Source organism: Anopheles stephensi, chromosome 2, assembly GCF_013141755.1.
Source record: "Anopheles stephensi strain Indian chromosome 2, UCI_ANSTEP_V1.0, whole genome shotgun sequence".
Taxonomy (NCBI): domain Eukaryota; kingdom Metazoa; phylum Arthropoda; class Insecta; order Diptera; family Culicidae; genus Anopheles; species Anopheles stephensi.
In genome coordinates, this window is record NC_050202.1 from 74,135,314 (window position 1) to 74,156,925 (window position 21,612).

The 21,612-nt window shown below is 43.8% G+C and overlaps 1 protein-coding gene across 4 annotated transcripts in view; it reads right to left on the minus strand.

The window, feature by feature from the left end:
• LOC118505829 overlaps positions 1-21,612 on the minus strand; it is a 109,456-nt gene that overhangs the window by 20,088 nt on the left and 67,756 nt on the right. For all 4 annotated transcript variants that reach the window (XM_036042182.1, XM_036042181.1, XM_036042180.1 and 1 more), the window contains exons 4-6: positions 15,532-15,702; positions 6,727-6,871; positions 5,438-5,565 (exon numbers count right to left, since the gene is read on the minus strand). In XM_036042182.1, coding sequence (XP_035898075.1) covers positions 5,438-5,565; positions 6,727-6,871; positions 15,532-15,702 — 444 coding nt within the window. The remainder of the gene's footprint in view (positions 1-5,437; positions 5,566-6,726; positions 6,872-15,531; positions 15,703-21,612) is intronic.

Genomic DNA, 21,612 nt, shown 5'->3' on the forward strand with positions numbered 1-21,612 from the left:
GGTGATGGTGTCTGATGCGATCTACCATTCCACCGTTGCTCGAGGGTTGCAAGCGATTTCTTATCAGATTCGTTGAGTTCCGTTTCATTCGCCGGTTTTGGTGTGCAGCGAGGTAAGATGAAAAGTTTCGAGTTGAAGTTGTTCGTGCACTTTTGCACACAGTTAGGCGAGGTTTGTTGAGCAAAAAGTGAGCTTCTGTACAGCAAAATATGTTAGGTGAGCAGGCGGCCGTGTTCGTTGGCTTTTTCCTCCCATTATCGGGTTTGCAAAAGTTTTGTCTACGGTTACAACTCATTTGAAGGGAAGATTGGTTTTAATTGGAATGTAAGCGGTAGAAAGTTTATTCGCTACTGCTCGAAGCGCGTGTGTCGCTTTCGGATGGAAACTGTATGCGAAAAAAAAACTAACTCTTTGAGGCAAGTTGTCTTAACCAGACGAGCAAAGAGTTTAAAGTTCAGGATTTAATTGGACACAAATATTCCAAGTGAATCAAGCTCAATACCCTCTATCGAAGGTCTGGGCCTTACAAAGTTATTGGTAGTTTCGTATCTTTTTGAACCATTTTTTTGTTCACGAGTCAAATGCAAAAAATCTCTTTTTTACCTGCACACGCTTTTTGAGCAATATTGTGGGTCGCTTTTCTGTGGAAAACCTTTTGTGTGAAACCTGCAAATTGGTATTCCGAGCTCGTTTGTGCATCGTTTCGGTTTCGTTTGATGCTTTCCTTTGATCCTTCATCGCCTTGACATTTCGCCTCTTGTTAACCTGTGCCCGTTCGAGTGCATTTAATTTGGAACTAGTCGTAAGACGCCCGAGGCTTTGTGTGTTGGGCTCTGGGCATGGGCTTTTCGTTATAAGGTTGAATTTTAATATCTCGGACTGAAGGATCTGTTTCAACTATTCGTCACACTTCTAAGACAGCGAAGATATGGAAGTTTTTGGGTTTGTTTTGTGTGCTGTACGAGACCCACTCGGCACATCGATGACAGTGTCCAACAACTTCCCATTGAACATGCATTGAGTTGTCGTACTATAATGACACTTGGGAGATTCTCAGAGCTCCACATACGTACCGACTTGCCGTCCTTTGGCAGTGCTGTCGTTCACACCATGGCGATTAGTTACGCGTGGAGCTGCTGTGCGCTGGCTACATACACACAACCCATTCTCGCTTCTTCCAATATACTGTATGTGTGTGTGTGTGCGAGGGAGTGCACAGCGAGCGCGAGATGCAGTCAATGCAGTGCCGGAGCGCACCGAACGACATCACGATTCGGTCGTCCGACCACAAAGAAGCACACCACTTTGTCTCCTGTCTAATAAGTCTCGGGCTACCGGCACTACGGTAAGGGCAGCACTTGACGCGATCGTATCTTGTTTACTTTGCGCCTTTGTAGCCATTATTGTATATTCCTCTCTCTCTCTCTATCTGGCGTTCTCTTCGTTAGTCTGATGACCCATCACACGTCCCGGCACGCTCCATTGCAGCCAGCTACCGTACCCGGTAAGACGGTGCCACAGGACAGTGCCTGGTGAACGCAGCGGCAGCCAGCTCTAAAGTAATGGCACGTTCCGAACATTCCGCAGCCCCATTCCTCCGAATGTTTGCGTGCGTGCGTTTCGTCCACAAGGTCCGGTGTTTTAAGAGGATTTGACGAACACATACAAACTCTCCTGCCAGCCATTTGTAAGTCCCTCCCGGACGCCAACCATGCGTGACTTATGGTGCGGGCAAACGGTCGAGTGCCGCCGAACGAGGAGCCAAAATCACACGCAGCTGCACGTGCAGCGAAGGTTGAGTTTTCTTCTGGGGATGGATGTTTAAAATTTTCATTACTTCAGGCCTGTGTGTTCAAGCCTCACGAAACGCCACGAGACAAAACGGGCCACAGCGCACCGAAGGGCCCGGAGGACAGGTCCGGTGGGTTCGCGGTTTCGCGTAACCCTTGCACGGGTGGGCCTCCCGTGACCCGTTAAATCTTGTTTTTATGTACCCACCGTACCGGGAACTCAATTATCCTTCCCACGCGACGGGGCTTGCTCGCTGCGGGTGCAAACCACCGGAAGCGTAAATGGAAGGAAGTGGTTTATACCTTCGGCCAAGCCACGGATGTTTTGTGTTGTTTTTCCTCCTGGAAGGACAACAAAGGTGCGTTCGGTTATTTGCGGGCATATTTTTGCTTTATGCCACGCAGCTCGAGTGAGGTACGCACTTGCACGTCCCGGGGCATTCCATTGTAATTGATTCAACCCCGGTAGAGTGGGATGTTGGAATTTTCTTTGGCACATATAAAACAAAAAACAGTTCATACCCCGTACATACCGCGAACAGCAACAGTAAGCGTGTTGGAGCACATTTTAAGGGCGGCGTTGCGTACTGCTTGAAATTCTACCCCAAGACAGGGTGGAATCTCTCTCCCCGGGGGAGATATTCGCCGAGCCCCCACGTAAAGGATACGCGTTGTGAAACGCACACCACCGACGGACGTGCGTTGGTGGGTGCCAAGAACTCGAGGAGACTATAATTCTTTCCACCGTGGATGGAGGTTTCGCTTGGTGACGAACGTGCAGCGTAATGGGATGGCCGAGGTGTTCTGGTCACTGTACGGTAGGTATGGCTACGCACCAAGCAATAACGTGTTGCTAACGGATTGAACAGGGATTTAGCCGTATCAGTGTGGTGGTTGGATCGGATGCCATCCAATCTTCCCAGTGGGTTCGGTAGAGACGAGTTGATGCCTGATGGAAGGGGATTCTTTGCGTCGTCGTTAAAGTTTGAACCTATTTTTCTAAATCAAACAGCCCAGCATTTCATGCAATAATTATAGCAAGTTTGTCTACACCCCGTTCGTCTCTAATTAGCAAACGCCTGTACATTCATGTCACAGCAAACAGGGCATTGTTCATGGTGACTTCTTGCACTCAGCAGAACTCAGCAACATGGTGTTAGGTTTTATCTGATGCTAGAAAAAAAAGAAAAAGCTATGCTTTCAAAAGATGCCCCACCGGCGAGAGCTGCTCCATCTCAATCAATAGAACTAATTGCTGGAGGCATCAGACAAGTGCCGGTGTGAGTCCACTTAACACTTGTCTTGCAAACCGGGAAGAACCGGTGCTTGGAAGGATTTTTAATTAGATCGCGTGGACAAGTGTCCATATTTAGAACCGGCTCGAGGCCCGGCGACGGTTCTGTACAGCAGCGTGACGCAGGTCAGAGAAAAAAAAAGAAGAAGTGGAACGGATTGCAATGAATGGTGCAAAACCGCCTCACTAAAGCCAACCATTCAAGAGGACTCCGGTGTAGATGATGATAAGAGTGTTCTTTACCGCATGGTGCTACCCTTCTGAGTGTGTTTTTTTCTTGCAATCTCAATGCGTTCATTTTTATTTACTACCATATTTTTTGTAGCTCACGCTTCCTTCTTTTACTGAGCAATGAACGTAAACGTAGAAAACAACACGCTCGCTCAATGGAAATGGGGCCCCGAACCAAAGTTGTGCTTAGTGCAGAATTTCCGTTTGCTTGCTTTTTTTTATTTTTAAGCTGCAGCCGGATCATAGCGCGAGCCAGATGGTGTTGGTGGTGCTTTTCCCTGGGTGTTTGACTTATGGTTGTTGAACTGTGTTGTTGTGGAACTTTATCCTGCCAATACTGGTCAGGCTGCATGCTGCCAATGTCACACAATCGACACTCTATAAATTTAGTCGTTGTTTCCGAAACTGCTGGTGGAACCGTTCATACACCGGCCACACATAATTGATGGATATAATTGTTAAAACACTGGTATGGAGTTTTGGGGTTTTATTTTGATCTCGTTTTGGGGTTTCAAGTGGTTGAGAACTCAAGAACTCTTAAAATTGCTTTATTTTTATGGGAAGAAAAGGACTTTTTTTAGAACTCAGCAAACATTTTCAATTGAAGTTAAAATACTTTGGAAAATTTTAATTAATAAAATATTAAATATTGGATGTTTATATGGATTGTTAGAGAAGAACACAAATGGGACTTCTTCTCATCAAGACTATAAACGACTGGTAGGGATGGATAATGCTGCTCGAAGCTTTTCAACAATCAGCTTCTATTTTTACTGTAGAGAATTTTCGTTCTACTCTGAGCATCCTTAACATAAAAGAGATAATGATAGAAGAATTTTCATGCCTAACGGGATGAGGAACGATTTGCTGAAATTGACATGAGTAGACGCATGACGAGCGATATGTATGGTGGGTTTTCAAATGAGTGTAGGCTGCTTGCGTTACAGATAATGTATTAAAATTGCTAAGAAAACAAGCTTTTGTTGTACGATACGTGCAAAAAGCAACGAAAGACAAAACCATGTGTGTGTAAAAGGATACGAATGAAATAATACGACAATTGATGTACAGTGAGAAACTCCTTCTCTCCTGTGCTGGCTGCACGGTTGGAGGAGAAGGGTAGTAAATTTAAACCCAGCTCAACAAGAAACTCGTCGCAATTTTTCAACCAGGCAAAGAAGAAAAACAAACATGAACAAATGCCGGCGAACGGAGATTCGATTCCGCGCGAAAGGATCGATGTTTTGCTAAGAAGTGTTAAAGAAATCCCGTAAATATTGGTACGAAAAGTTGCCATACCGTGAGCTCGTGAACGGGTAAAGGTGTCAAGAACACGAAAAAAAAATGTAGAAAAGCAAGCAAAAAACACCTCCCCGTGATGCTAAAACAAACGGCTAGGTGAGCGCACTCTTTGGCCGACCGAATGGGACCGAAACGATATAGGCGGATCAGCGGAATGCGCGTAAAACGGTGTTGGCAAACAGAACGGAACGGAACGGAAAAGTTTGTTCTGTGCCAGTTGGCTGCCGGAGGATGAAGAATATGCCCTCCGACGGAGATGTTTTCCACACGTTCGGTGTGCGAAAAGATGTGTTTAAATGTGGTGTTAAGGAAGGAAAAAACGGAAACAAAAATCGCTCAAAGTGAAGTGAACAAGCCGGAAAAGCCGAAGAGCAATAAAAAGTGGCGCAAAGAAAGAAAAGAAAAAAACCAACAAGAAACCAAATAGTAAACTGTAAAACAAAGAGACAAATCATCTCGAACAGCTCGGAGTCGCAAAGTTTAGTGCCAAGTATACCATTAAAGCTGATACTCTATGCCGTACGGAACGAAGAAAGAAGAACGCTCGGTCGACGGACGATTGTTCGATTGGGATTGAGAGGAAGAAAAAAAAACGCGTGATTCCAACCGAACAAGCGCCATATCTTGGGAATTATATTCCGTTCGAATCGACGGTAACGTGTCTTAGTTTCAAGCAATCGATCCGCTTTTCCGGTTCTTTTTCCTTCGCACACGGCAGGCAAAACCACACCACGACTCGCAAACGGGGCAAGGGTACTCGGCGAGTCCGAACCGTTCGAAACGACTGGCAAAAGGCTGGCGTAGTGATGGGGCAACTTACCGACGCACGGATTATGGTTAACAACGCTAAATATTTTATCACATCTGCGCTTCATGTGATTATTCGGGCAGATGCAGCCGAACATCGGTGATAATCGCAGATTAGTCCACGCTTCGTAGCACAAATCCCTGTTGAATATAGTAGACACAGACACGGACACGCACAAACACACGGGACATAATTAAGAAACACGGTTCAGTGAACGCCGGTCGCCGGTTGCGTATGTTATCCGCTCAGCGGTTTTGTACGCAAGCGGAATGTAAGTTTCGTGGTCCGTTGGTGTGTGCTTGCTTTTTTTTTGTTTTGTGGCACACACACACACACACACATGTGATCTGTGTTATGTTTCACAAGACGCTCAACAGGAATTTTAGATTTGGAGTGTGGCAAAGGAGAAATAACTTGTAAATGTACTTAAGGTTTGTGGTTAATTTTAAAGTAACTGGGAATGATTGTACGGACAATCTCTTGAACAAAAAATGCACAACAATGTCAGAATGTCGGGAAAACTTTTTCTTGTTTGAAAATCCATCAAAGGGTTGTATTACTGGATGGCTCACTAATCTCGCTTAATTTGTAGTATCTTTCTGATTTTAGCTTAGCAGGCTGGTTTGGATGGTTTTACAGGTCGATACATAGCCCGTTGCTAGGTAAACATTTTTGAAGCTGATTTTGACGGTTAGAGTGAAAAGTGCTTGTAAACAAGAGAACTGCAACAGTGGGCAACTTTTGAATACGATGCACGAAACGGCGTGAAATTATACTTGAAATACAACTTAACCAACACAAACAGGGCTCTATAATCTAGATTATAAAAGTTCATTCTAACTGTCAAAAACGTTCCTACTGCTTCTGGCCATTTCACTCTTGACGTGGCGCCCGTGGATAGACTTTATAGACTTTGGATCTTAACATCACAAGCTGGTTTGTGATAGTAATTTGCTTGAGAAGCTAACTGCTTTTAAGCACCAGAGAGTTGAATTATGACTGGTTTTTACTCTAAGAGGCCCTTAAGAAATTTTAAAAGTTAATTATCCAGATATCATAAGCTCATTTGATAAAATATCTGTGGAAAGCACCAATTCGTTCAACAATATTGGACTTATCATATTATCTTAGTAGAAAATTAAAAATAAATAAAGTTGAAGTAAAAAATCACGATTCAATCAATTGTTCATGATTCTCGATTCTACTAGTGCCGAATCGAACGATCTCCTATACCACATTCCCAATCGTTCCATTCCAAGCGTAATGCGCAGATCAGACCCATCAGTCGTTTCCTTCCATACCTATCTTCCATGCGGCACTTATTTTCCCGCACTTTACAGTGTAGCTTAAAATCTTCGAATAATTTTATACACTTGCGCTCCTGCTGGCACACGGATAGTGCATGATTGCACGTCGGCAATGCATCCACCGGATAGGGATCTTTTTCTGTAAATATTGAAAGAGAGAGAGAGAGAGAGAGAGAAAAAGAGAAAAGGAAAGAGAAAGAGATAAACGATGAAAAAAGAAACTTGGTTAGTTGTTGTCTTAAGAAGGTAGTTTGACTAAATATAATCATTATCGCATATGCTTGTGACATTGGGAAGGATTTATTTTTATTAAAGATTGTTCGTTAGTTTTATTTTTATAAAGCCCATCGAATAGATTGCGGATGATTTCATATACTGAACACCACAAGTGTGTGTTTGATTCCTCATGCCAAGAAACCAGAGGGGACTCTTTTGCTTCCCTTCACGATCTTCAAGATGTCTAGCTTGTTTGCCTCTTGCTATAGTTCGTTCAACAAACGGAGGCAAACAGAAGCAACAAAAAAAACCGAATCTTAAAGAACCTCCCAGAAGAGTTCCGCGGGGCACGAGGGCATTGAATACTGATTTGCATAATGTTTGCCACTCGGTACTAAGGCTCGCCCGCTCGGAACCGTACCGAACTAACACATGTTTTCGGTTTACCGAGCACAGGCGAGAGCTGGGTTCTCAATTTTATGACCCCGAACAATCGATCCGGTGACGGTGCAGTGCCTCCGGGGAGTGAACGGTTTGCAGCAAAATTGTCTTGTCTGACGCTGCCCAGAATGGAGACGATTGTCTGATACGTTGTGCTCGATCGTTTGAGAACTTCTATTGATATTAAAGATGTTTAGCAGTCGGTAGTGGTGTTGCTGTTGCTGCTGCTGCTGGTTCAAGACACAAGTGCCAATCTCTTTTGGCAATGTGCTTGGGTGCCGGCTCGAGTGGTCCGTTGCATCCGTGTTGGTGCAACAGCTTTCCGACAGGATTTGTTCGAGACGGCACTTGGTGTTCTGTATGCACAGCATCAACGCTATTCCGCCGCTCCAGATGCATGACACAGTTTCGATGCATCGAATCACTTGAAGCTCCAAACAGGATAGTTTGGGTGTGTGTTTGCTGTGGGTTTTTTAAATATTTTTTCAGACTATGAAGCTTAAGATGGGTAGTGCGATGAAGTGTGGTCAGCTAAGGGTTAAATAAATATGACCCCAGTGGCTGCCACAATGGACCATTGAAGATTGATTTTTTTTTAATTTTTCTCTCTTGCTTTTGTCGTGAAAAGTTTAAGTGTCCGTCTTTAAACATTTTTTGTGTTTCATTGAGAAGATCTCTTCGTTCTTTTATGTTATATTTGAGTTTTATATACTTCAATTAAAATTTCACAATTGTTTAAATAATATGATTTTTTCATGTTTCTTACTTTCGACAATGTCTCACCTGGATGAGAATATTTAAAATGATTCAATTCAAAACTATCGTCCGTATTATAAGATATTCTTAACAAATGCTGCTAGACACTACCAAAACGCTTAAAAAATCCTGGCAAAAAATTCCGTAAAATCGAAGGCTTAGCGGCACTATATGTTTCTCAGTTCGAGGCACAGAAAAACACACACAAATCTGCAAACATGATCAAACACCGACAGCGGCCGGATGGCGTATTTTTCGCAAGCCTTTCGCTTTGCGCTCGATTATTTTCAAACAATAAAATCCCTCCCCGTATCGCGCAAGGTGTGGTAGGGCATTGTCGTGTGGTCGCTTTTTGTCCACCGTTCCCGTTCCCATTCCCTCTTCCCCTTAGCTTTGCACAATCGAAACCGGTGGAGTGAAATTCTGCCGGAGTTACAGGAAGGAATCGAAAACTGCACTTCCGGCTCTTGGTACAAACATTTTCCTACATTCTGCAAAACCGGTGCCGGCGGGTTAAAACACAAAAGAACTGGGGGGAACCCGATTTTCCGACGCTGCATCGCCTTGGCCGATGCTTACCTGTGCAAATGCAAACATCCACACGGGCAGGGGGACAAAAAGGATTTCGTGGGTTTGGCATCCATTTTTTTTCTCTGTCTTCGCATTCCGCCATAGCTTTTATTATTCCCGGCAAGCGCTGCAGCCAGGGCAGCTGTTATTTGCAATAAATTTCTGCTTGAAGTAATTTACTATGCAATCTGTTCACTAGTCGCCGTCATCCGGTCCTACGGTTGTGATGTTTTACCGGTCCTTTCACTCTTTTTATACTTACAAAAAGGAAAAAACAAAAAAAGAACTCGGTCATCCTTTTTATGCCGAGTGGCAAGAGTGGGGCATTCTTAGAAGAATCTCTTGGTTGTGAGTGTATTCTCCTCTTTTTTTCTTGCCTTCGCTTCTTCTTTACGATCGCTACATGTGGTCAGAGAATGGGCGTCCGCTCCCCCGGTAGGTCAGCGCAGAACGCTACCAGTACGTGGGGAATAAAGCAGCCGACACAAACGATCATCATTGGCCTGCATCGAAGAGAAACGGAAATACCCAACCCGGAATGAAAAGAGCTGTCCAGAACAAAGCCCTCGCACTAAAGAGGCCGATTTCGCTTGATAATAGCAATCGCTTCGAGACACTTCACGATGACGTTGATGGCCCCCGGGGTAGTTGACGGGAGGGTGAACGATAATAGAAACATAAAAGTAATCACATAACGAAAGCAAAATCTTCTTAAGCTCGATTAAACAGGCACACGAGCGTGGCGGTATGGATAGATGGATGGCTAGGATGGACGGATGGATGGATGGGGGGGATATCTTTTCCGCTGCATGATAGCCTGAGCAAGGCAGTAAAATAACAATAAGTGCCACGGTACTGAACAGAAACAAAAGGGGAAAGCTCCCATATGTACCGACGGCAATTCCGTTTTCGCATGCACCGATTTTGAAACAATGCTATCGTGTTCAGTCACGGATCGTCTTTTGGATGACGTTTTGCCGTTTGGCTCCGTATGTGCGCGTTGTGGAAACGAACGAAGGAACGATATGACGTTTAGATGAAACCGTGATCGGCGTGACATAAGCCGCACGGATAAGGTGCGCTTTCGAAATTGGTTTTGCATCGAGGGTACAGTAGAGCGCAAGTGGTCAAATATATATATTTCGATTATTTAGATTGGTCACGGAGCGAGTAGATGGTTGCACTAGTTAAGATGAATATCAAAAATACAATTTATTATAATTAATTCTACCCAGTCCAGTTTGTAATAGACTCTGAAAATGAATGAGCGCTCTTTTGTTAATGATAAATAAACTAATAAATTAAGTATATTGTTTGATCTCCAGTAATTTCCACGTATTAACACAAAACTTATTGCTAGCGAATATTTTAATGTGTGAATGGAGGCGCCCAGTACTTTGTTCATTTATCGAGAGAAGTGATGGTTGATGAACTGACCTATTTTTTGTAGGTGTTATGACGTAAACTCTAGTCCTAATCCTTTTTTAACAGGCAGGAAAACTAGACACTGCAAAAATCAGTAGATTATTTTTGGGCAATAATAGAAAATATCGTTAAAATCGTTAAAATCGTTAAAAGCCTCGGAAAATGGTGAAGAAACAGTGAGTTATCAATTTATAAAAATGGTTTATTTGAAGCTGAACCCTTTAAGCTAAGTTTTTCTGGATTATTTCAACTGCTGTATGACTTCCTGGACATTTTACATTTTTCTAACCGGTAAGTAATAGATCCATTTATTCGAAATGTTTCATTAACCAATACTACCTAGTTTATCATCTTACAAAAATTTATAAAATAATTGTTGTGAGTAAAACATTAAAATCATATGTAAAAACACTCATAGAAAAAACTTCAGCTCTCTGCTGAAAGGATAAGTTTTGAGCGATAACGTAATGTACTTGATACAGTCTGCTTTAGTTTCACAAAAAAAGTTTCCTGCAACGCGTAATGTCTTGAAGTCTCGTTTGATTAAACCGAAATTACATTTATGAACATAATAAAATCATAAGGAAAGAGAATAATCTCCCATTTACTTGCTAATTAGACACTCTGTACAAGTTCTTCGGAAATGTGTCATCAAAAAGAACTTTTAAACTGTGAAGATCGCGCTCATCACGCTTACCGTACCTTCTTCATGCAGCAGCACTGTAATGATCCACCATAAAATTGCACTCTCTCTCTCTTTTTCGGTGCAACCTTAAATGCGGATGGCCATCGCATCGGACACCGAAGCACGATTGAAGCGCAAGCAATAAAAGCTTTTGCGCTTCTCTTAACAAACGCTCCGTACGTGCCGGGGACGAAAACCGTGCCAGCGAGCGCCGTTCAAAGCGTTGCGCAAATTCTTTTTTTTTCCTATACCCCACCCCGAATGAAAACTGAAAACGCGTGACCGTCGGAAAATGGCGGAAGTGTATCGAATCTCGCCACGTACCGGGTGACACTAATGTAGCCGTGCACCATGTGAGGAGTGCACGGTGCAATAAACAGGACAAAAAGCTCATTCACACACTGTCCTCCCCACTGGCGAGAAGGGCGAGTCTTTGCGCTTTGCGGAGGATTTTATTTAAAGAGCTTCAATTTGTTCACAGTTTTTTTCCCCTGCACCCAAGTGCATATGTTTCGCTAATTATTTTTAACACACATTAATGGCGATGGGGATATTTGCAAGCTTCCTTTTTTTCTTCGAGCCAAGAAATTGGGCTCGAGAATTCAGCTGTTCTAGGGGCGTTCGTTTTGGATTTTACGGGGGATGTGTTCAGTGATTCTTTTATTTCCGCATTTGAAAATACGAATACGTGCACATGCATGCACAGTCAAACACTCTTTGTGTGTCTTTCTTGTTGGTTACTTGAGAGGCTGGCTTCGATTTTGGTGAGGCCCCAAAGGGACGTGATTTGAATTTTTTCCACTCTTATCGAGTGGGAGAGTGGTTTTGTCCAAGACATGTGAGCCCTCAGTTCGATAGACACTGCGGTGCCGTACACGGGAGTGCAATAAATTGAAGGCAAAACATAATGCGAAGATTGCTCTTGCTACATATAAATACGGGCGGCTGCACAAGGAAAGCTTTCGTTTGGGCGAGAGCTTTAAAGCTTAGAACACATTTTGGCTTCGAATTATGTGATTCGTGCCTCAATGTCCCGATGCTTGAATCGATTGGATTTTTAGCAATTTCCGGAAATCTACTTTGAGTGATCTACGTCCAACTGCTATCAGTAACTACTTGAACTCTGCATTAGCTGATAAAATCGTAGAAGAAGAAAAAAATCAATTTCATTGAAATTACTTAGCGTTATTAAAACTTTTCCAGCTCTCTTTCCCGCTGAACGGATTGAAAGTTAAATAGTGACATGTTACTGGTGGAAAACACAAGAAGTGCTTCCTTAGCTTCTTTGGCAGGAAAAAAAAACTTAATTGTGTAAGTAAAGCGACGTAAACGGATGCTCTAAATTCGTCAAAAAGATCTTACCGTGCACCAACGAGCACAAAAAAAGTTCGTAGTTTTGGACAAATTTTTCATCAAATGAAGTTGTCATATCGGGATGCAACTTTACCGCGCTCCACTCTACGCTTCCCGGCGGCTCTCGAAACCGAGAACGAAGAGACATGTAGTTATGAAATTTTCGTTCCCCATCTCGTTGCTTCCTGTCCCGGCAAACAAACTTGCCCTGTGAGGATGGTTTTTTTGTTCAAACTTTTCTCACGCCACTCACACACAGACTGTTGATCCGGAAAGATCCTTGTAAAACGGTGTAATTTTGTTTAGTGATCGCATCGAAAGATATTCCGTACGAAACGGTCCAATCCATCCCGGCCGGGCGCTCTGGGTGGAAATTTGAAACAGAGCTGAGCTTGGTGAAAGGGTTCGCAAGACTGTATCGGTGCCTGTATCTCTCTCCGTAGTCGGGCTGCCGATTCTGCTGCTATTTTATCTTTGTAAGGTATTTTTTTTGTTTCTCTTTCCCAACCACCAAACTCCCGCTTCAATACAAGCCGCACACTGCTCTGGCTGTGTGCTTTATGCGCAGACCATCGTCAAAGCCATAATACGCTGTCATGTTCAGTCAGCTCGTCAGTCAGCTTCTGAGACGAACCGAAAGCGCACGAAAGAGTTTCCTGCTGGCCCAGCAGCAGTTCGGGGGGCCACCGACGGTGAACTTTTGTGTGCTCATAAATAAATTTTGCTGCTGGGAATCCATTTCATCCTGCCTGTGTTCTCTGTCTCGCTCTCGTTCTATGCTGAACGTGGTTGGGTGCAGAATGGAAGAGGGCGGAAACGAGCGAGAGGAAATTATATGTTACCTGTACATCCGGCGCCCGGGGGATGGGATTTCGGGAAGGGCAAGCGCATTCGGAAAAGCTTACCGCACCGGCACCGGTAGGAAGGATTATTTTTTGCTTGGATAAATATTTTTAAAGCACGCGTTTCGACGTTCGCATCTCGAACGCTCCTGCTCGCTTTCGCCTGTACAGTCGCCGTTCCATAATTACATGGTTCTGGGGTAGTTGGTACCCCGCACCTAGCGTAACTGGGCGAATATTTGTAGGGAAAATATTTGAAGCGAATTGAAAATTCAGTGCCGAGCACTGGGCACAATCTGACTAAAAATTTGTGCCAGATGGGCTTTTGATTGTTTAGCTGCCGAACGGGGGTTTTTGGACAACAAATCAAAGATCAAAACATGACCAGAACGCGCTTGGTCTAATGTTTACCTACGCAGTTTTTAACACATTGTTTGTTGAGCATATAATGATATTTTAAGTTAAATAAAACTAATTATTCGGCGTCTGACCGTAATAATAACTTACAGAATTTAAAAAAAAAACCAATCCTCTTTTTTGTTTTTGCAAGATAAAAGGACCATTCTTGAAAATCAGACAAAAAATCCTTTTTACAAGAATTCTTACTACAGGGTGTTCAATTTTATTTTATCAGTTACGGCTCTGTTTACAATTCGAGACAACCTGAACAATTCAAATGTGATAATACGTCCGAATTTTGAAAACGAATTAATGGAATACAGAACCGAAATAAGGTGAAAAACTGCATCGGAAATATGGCGAGATTGGAGAAAGAATGATGCGCTCGACCAGCGCATTGCTCTGAAAATTTCCGGATCAAGACTTTCTGAATCCCCCAGACAAGAGCCCCTTGGTTCATGGTAAAGTAAAACAAGATTCCAGAAGAACGTTCAGAAACACGAAAAAGGAATAAGTCACAAAAACAATATCCCCTTTGGCGGCCTTTCTCAGGGACACGGTTACCAACGGGTTTGTTTCAGGTGTCAGAGCCAAATCGATGCCGAAGGTGTATATTTTGAATAATTACACTAAAAAGCATTGTGAGACACATTTTTCAACGAAAATAAATTGTCCTAAATGATCTTTTTTTTTAATAAAAATTTCATCCATTTCCGTAGGTAACTGTCAAATTTACCTTGAACACCCTGTATATTTTTAAGGAAGAACTTTGGATAAAATTTTTAAATGTACAATTTTGTTTTATTGAAAGTACCATTACATTAAACAACTTGTGACCCGATTCAATGTAGCCAACAGCACAGAGAATCCTGGAGAGAAAATATGGGTTAAAATTAAAATTTTCGTAAAAAAAAACTACTGATTAACTCTAAAAATTTAATAAATGAAATGAAATTACGTTTTAATTGTAATTTACAAAAATTGTTGTCCAATTTACTTATTTGATGATTCTTAGCTGATGGATTAAATCGTTTAGAGAACAAAAATGATGGAAGCATCGACACGCATATAAGCAAAGCAATGTTAAAAATATGATTTAAATGTTCCAGTCATATTTCATATCGTGGAATGATTCCTAGAAGTTGATACTTTGACCGCTAATTAGTTTCATTCTTAAGTTGTGCTTGAATTTTTCACATCCACCAGAGTTCCGCACTGAAGACTTTGACAGTGTGACACGCTCAGCAACACACAGCACTAGTTGCAAACGGCTAATTAGGACTTTACAAGTACCCGACAACTGTCACTGAACTACGCTGGTAAAGTGTTCTGCGAAGCAGCAGCATCAGCAGCAGCAGCTGTAATCAAGCAGCTCAAAACGCACCGTGCGAATGACGCTTTGAAGTTCGTACACCGGTGCGACCATGTTTGGAGAGTAGCAGCTCGAATTGTTTCAAAGCAAAGCATGATGAGGCCGACGGTGCAAACCACGCGCAACGAGGCGTTTTGTGCGGAGTGAACATTTTCATTCACTTCATAAAGTTGAAGAGAAGAGTTGAACTTTAACATTCCTTCTCTAGAGTTGCGTGTGTGTGTGTGTGTGTGTGTGTGTGTGTGTGCTAGGGCAACTGAAGAAACCAATGTTACCAACAGTTTCTGAAGCAAAAAGAGAAAAGTGACTTGAGTGAAGTCTTCTGGAAGAACACTCCAACATTTGTCTCGAGAGTTGGTATGCATCTTGAGCGTGTACAGAATCGATTATATCCTTCGTTTAATCAATGGGATAATGTATCGTTTCCAGTAAACGTAAGTAGATTGGCTGGAATCAGTCTTTCAATTCGAACCACACGAACAAACCTTGTGCTTGCCCCACTTCGTATCAATTGCACTCTTTATCCTATACAAATATTCTGATGTTAAACATTCCTGTCTTAAAATGCACTTTCCGCTCATTAAGAACGATTAAGAAAACGTTGAAGAGGCACACTTAAGTCAACGAGAAAAAAATACGATTACCTTTTTCGTACGGACGAACTGCTAAAATAAAATGAAACAGGAAGATACGAACGCCCATCGCCACAACCTCTCAGAAGCAGTACCGTGCGAGCTTACCTTTCTTCGAGACGAAACCGCAGGGATGATCGAACAGGAAGTCCCGAAAATAATTACAGTCCGGATCGATGCCCGGCTCCTTGCACAGACAGGTGGGCCGGAAAAAGGGGAACGCCTGCAGCGTCCGGAGGGCGGCCTGACATTTCGTTACGGTAACCGTGCTGCAGGCAACTGTAAAAAAAAACGGTGGAAAAGAAAAAAGAACGAACATTAGAAGCGGAAGCACTGGAAATTAATGCAGGAAAAATAGAATGTGTAGGCCGCCAGGAAACCGGGGCTGATGACCTGGTGGTGGTGGTGGTGGTGGTGGTGGTGGGACAGTTTTGTTGTTGAATGATTTTCCCACGTCTTAAACAGTCATTAAATTCACGACGAATTTTGGGTGGTGTGTGAGGGTGGTATTTTCTACTTCCTTCAAAGTTGTTTCAGGTATCGAAAACAAAGCTGAGCAAACAAACAAAAAATACCCATCGCCACTCGGAGAAAGGTAGAGTTGTGTGAGTGTAGAGATTTTACTGGTTGTGATATCGTGATTGTAGAGCGATAGATGTAATACGTCTGGTTTCTTTGCGAGTGTGAATTCAATTGTCCTTTATTCTTATGCATTAATTAGAGTTCATTACAAATTCATCATGATTCATTTCTACCCTATAAACATTTTCGTAATTCGAACATTCCGGCCACCAAGAATGAAATTCTTTAGAGTAATTAACAAACAAACGTGTTCGAATTATTATTCAGGTGAGGTAGTAGGTAACAATGCTAGTCGTGCTGTCGGTCGCACGATGTACTTGTCAGGTGCCGTTCGTAAAGTGACGACACGGATGACGTCGTCCTTGCCGGGATGGAGTTTAACAATGCGCCCCTTTGGCCACTCGGTGGGATGAGCATTATCTTCTCGTATAAGGACTAACTGATTTTCTTTAAGCTCAACTACTGACCTGCTACCGAACGACGATCGTGCTTGTAATTGTTGTGTATATTCCCTTTGCCATCGTTGCCAAATAGATCGTACATAGCGTTGCACTAACTGATACTCGTTTAAACGATTAGACGCAATGTTAGTGTAATCAATATCGGGAACAGATTGCATGTTACCTCCGATGAGGAAATGGCCTGGTGTGAGCACTTCAAGATCACACGGATCTTCTGACATTGGAACTAAGGGTCGCGAGTTTAAACAGGATTCGATCTGTGTTAACAATGTAAGCATATTTTCGTAGGTTATACTTGTTGTCCCTATGGTTCGCAGTAAATGATGTTTCGCTGACTTGACCGCTGCTTCCCAGAGCCCGCCGAAGTGGGGAGCTCGCGGTGGTATGAAACGCCATATCATGCCGTTCTCCGCACACCAATTGAAGATGGATTTACGATCTTCCTCATTCTGCTTCAGCATTTTGTAGATACGATGTAGTTCATTTGCTGCTCCTTTAAACGTTGTAGCGTTATCTGAGTGCAGCTCCTTCACCATTCCTCTGCGTGCTACGAAGCGACGAAGTGCTGATAGAAATGCGGTTGTTGTCAAATCGCTCACCAATTCAATATGTACAGCTCTGGTTGAGAAACAGACGAAAATTGCAATATACGCCTTGCTTGGACCGCGATTCCGAACATTTGATTTGATGAATAATGGCCCACAGTAGTCAACGCCGCAAACGGAGAATGCTCTGGTTGGGGTCACTCTTGACTCCGGTAGATCTGCAACACTTTGTTGGATTAATGTTGGTTTGGCCTTGAAGCATTGAAGACAGCGATGGTAGATTGATTTCACTAGACTTCTTCTTCCTATCACCCAAAATCGTTGTCGGAGCGTTGCTAGCAAAAGTTGCGGTCCGGCATGTAATAACCGGAGGTGATATGCTGTTGCTAAGAGAACTGCCATAGGATGGGCGGCAGTTAGCACGATGGGATGTTTAACCGAATGCGATGCTGTCATGTTGCCTAGCCGGCCACCAACCCGAAGCACTCCTGTTTCGTCCAAATATGGTCTCAGCCACTTCAGTCTTGATGCTCGGGATACCTGTCTTCCTGTTGTTAAGGCGTGGATTTCGTCGTCGAACGTATCTTGTTGGGCGAGTTTACATAGGGCGATTTCGGCTTGATGAAGATCTTCAGTTGTGATGGTTGCTTGGACGATATCTGTATCAGCTACATCTCGTTTGTTTTCGGCACGACACCCCTTTGGATGTTGTGAAGAATATGCCTTGGTTCTCAGGCACCGCACGTATTTGAATATGTATGCTACCACACGGCGAAGTTTGTGGTAACTTGAATACCTAGCGAAGAGTGTGTTGGAGAAGGCTCGTGCGATAGTGGTGCAAGTGATGGGTTGAGCAGCCTTCCGCTCTTCATCTGCTAATTCACCTTCATCGTTAGACGGAATAAACGTTGGCCAATTGCTTTCATTTTGTGCCAACCAATGTGGCCCGTTCCACCACCGGTGTCGATTGATCAGATCCTCAGCTTTTACACCACGTGAGATATCGTCTGCAGGATTGTCCCTTCCAGGGACGTGCTTCCAGCTCATACCGTCGGTGTCCCGTTGAATCTGTGCAACACGATTAGCCACGAACGGTTTCCAGCGACTCGGCAGTGATTGCAACCAGTATAGTACCGTGGTGGAATCAGTCCAGAAATACACCTTGATGTTGAATCTCGTTGCGTTGATGATCTTCTTGTAGAGTTGTGTGGCTAACCTTGCGGCACAAAGTTCCAATCTTGCTATTGAATGCGTATTTGTCAACGATACGACTTTAGATTTTGCCGTTATTAGTTGTACTGAAACATACTCCTTCGTTTCTGCACGAATGTACCCGCATGTTCCATAAGCTGACTGTGATGCGTCTGCAAACATGTGTAGTTGAACGCTACGTGCTTGCACCAGTGAGACGAATCGAGGTACTCGGACCTCTCGCAATCGGAATATTCCTTGATGGTATTGATTCCACTCCTCCTGAAGCTGTGGTGGCAGCGTGCTATCCCAATCTAACGCCGTTCCGTTCCTCTTCAGAGTCCTTAGACGTTGCATAAACATTTTTGAAATGATTATGGTGGGCCCCAGTAGCCCGAGTGGATCGAAGATCTTCGCGATGAATGATAATGCTTGGCGCTTGGTTAACGACATTGGTGGAGGTGGTAAATCTACTTGAAACCGAAATGCGTCGTTTCTTGGTTCCCAAACCAAGCCTAATGTTGAGACGGAGTGATCTTCTAGCTCGTGAACGGATTGTATTGCTATATTTTCTGCCGGAATGCCTTCTAATGCCTCTGGACAGTTTGATACCCATTTTCTAAGCACCATTCCTGCTGAATTCAGCATTGCAGTTATCTGAGTTACTTTTTTTTACCACATCTGCGATATTGCTTGCTCCAGATAGAAGATCATCGACATAGAAATCGTGCAGAACAGGATCGACCGCATCAGGAAAGCTCTGCTGATGATCACGTGCAATTTGTTGAAGTGTTCTGGTGGCTAAAAAGGGTGCTGATGCTGTACCATACGTTACTGTAGCCAGTTCATAAGTAGAGATTGGGTCTGTGGTGGATTTTCTGTATCGTATGCGTAGCAAACTTCGATCTTCGGGGTGATGTAGTATTTGACGATACATTTTTTCGATATCAGCGGCTATAGCTATGGCATGTGTACGGAATCTCAGGATGATGGAAAACAGATCTTCTTGGACAATCGGGCCTACTAGTAATGTGTCATTGAGGGAGTAGCCGGACGAGGTCTTGCATGATGCATCAAACACTACCCTAACCTTGGTAGTGGTACTGGAATCTTTGACGACAGCGTGGTGCGGTATGTAACAATGTTCGATTGTATCATCTACAGGCTCGGGAAGCTTCTTCATGTGACCGAGGTTTTCGTATGCTTCCATGAATGCACTGTAAGCTTTCGCCATTTCAGGATTGGATCTCAATCGACGTTCTACGCTCAGCAAGCGCCGATCCGCAATTTCTCGTGAAGCACCCAGGGTTGCACCGTTAGTAACATTTCGGGGGAGTCTGACCACGTACCTGCCCGAAGGTTCTCGATTTACTGTTGATGTGTAGTATTCCTCACAGTAATTTTCCTGTACTGAGAATGCTGGTCCGTCATCAACAGTTTCTAGCTCCCAAAAACGTTGTATCATGGCTTCGAGTGGTTCTGATACGATGGCGGCACTCAATAACGCAGTCTTATTGGATGGTGTTTTCTTGTGCGTTGCATTTCCGGCAACCACCCAGCCAAACGGTGTTTCCATAAGCCATGGTTTGCCTGGACCAAGTGCTCGTTTGCGGCCTGTATGCAGTTCCCAGAAGGCCTCCCCACCAATTACCACATCGATCTGGCTTGGAGTGTGGTAATTTGGATCAGCCAGTGTAACGTCAGGAACCTGCCATGAAGAAACATCAATTGGAGCCGAAGGAATGTCTGATGTGGGTGCCCTTAAAATAAAGAATTCCATTTTAGTGCTGAATTCTTGATTTTGAGATTCAATAGTAGCCACGATAGAGTTTTTAACTTGCTGTACTGCTTGCCCAATGCCAGTGATGACGATGTTGACCCTTTTCTGCGGCGTTTGCAGACGTTTAGCCAATGACTCCGTGATGAAGTTTGAAGTAGATCCGGAGTCTAGCAGCGCTCGTGCTTTGATTTGCTGGCCATGGTCGTCTACAATGGTGATTATGGCGGTTTCTAGTAATACCATGTCGCCTTCCTGGACCTCATCTGATTGTGCTGACATGCTGATTTTTGCCGGAAAATTCGGTTGACCGAAAGGTGTGGTTGTTGGTGCTGGTGATGTAATATGCAGCAGTGTATGGTGACGCGCGTTGCAAAACCGACACGAATATTTTGAATTGCACTCAGGAACCTGATGATCCATTGACAGGCAGTTGAAACACAACTGCAGCTTTGCCACGATGTCCCGACGATCCTTCACCGACTTTCTATCGAATGCTGGGCACGTGCGCAGTGGGTGTCGGTCCGAGCAACCCAATGAACACGATGTTGGTTTCACTGCGACTGTCTTCTCACGCCCTGTGGTCACAGCATAGGATTGCGAACGACGATGTGATGGGGATGATGTAGTTCCTTTGACCACGGCACTCGACTTGTGTTTCACCCCGGCCACCGTGATCGCAACCAGCTCCTTGCTCCTTTCCAGGTTGAGTGTTGATCGTAGAATGCGAACTCTGTCCTGTAAAAAACTGATTAGTTCCGAATACTTATCTTGAGGCGACGTTGACGAGTGTCGTTCCCAAGCCCATAGTGATTCGGAGTCCAGTTTTAAGAACAAGATGTTTATCAGCGGCACGTCCCAAGAATCCACGGGTTGATCCAGTTTCCGAAGTCCATTCACGTTTCTCGTGAATTCGTCCACGAGTGAGGCCAGGTCATCCACGTTGGTTCCGTCCACCGATGGAAGGAAATGTAGTCTCCGGTAGTACTCGCGACACAACATGCGTTTGTTGTCGTATCGTTTCAGAAGCATCTTCCACGTTACGGCATAGTTGTCAGCCGTCAACGATGTGTGCTCGAACGGCCGAGCAGCATCACCTTTCAAGGTACCGAGCAAGTACTGCAGCTTCATGATCGGTGGGATTTCGGGCGAAGAATCGATCATAGCAACAAATCGATCTCTGAAAGTCAACCACTTTGTATCATCACCGTCGAAAGTCGGTAGCTCGACTTTGGGAAGACGAATGTTCACTGTGCTTGAGCTGTTTAGAGCTGCGGTGCTCGAAAGCAGCAATGAATTGTTCACTGTATGGTTCTCCATTGGTTTATGTTTGAGGAAGAAACCACGCAACTTTCTATAACGTTCGTCCATATCACACCTATCGTTGATGCACGCTTCAATAGTATCTTCTTTGTCATCTAGTTCCTCTAGTTTCCCGATCGCGTTTATGAAACTATTATGATGTGAGTCCAACTGTTCTAGGCATGTGGACAACTCATCGACTTGATTTTCATCGTACCTCGACATAAAATCCTCTAATCGCGCAATATATGCTTCGGATTGCCTTTTCTTCAACAGCACATTTTTAATTTTTTTATCCATAGTGAAATATGAAATATTTCGCACTCGATAC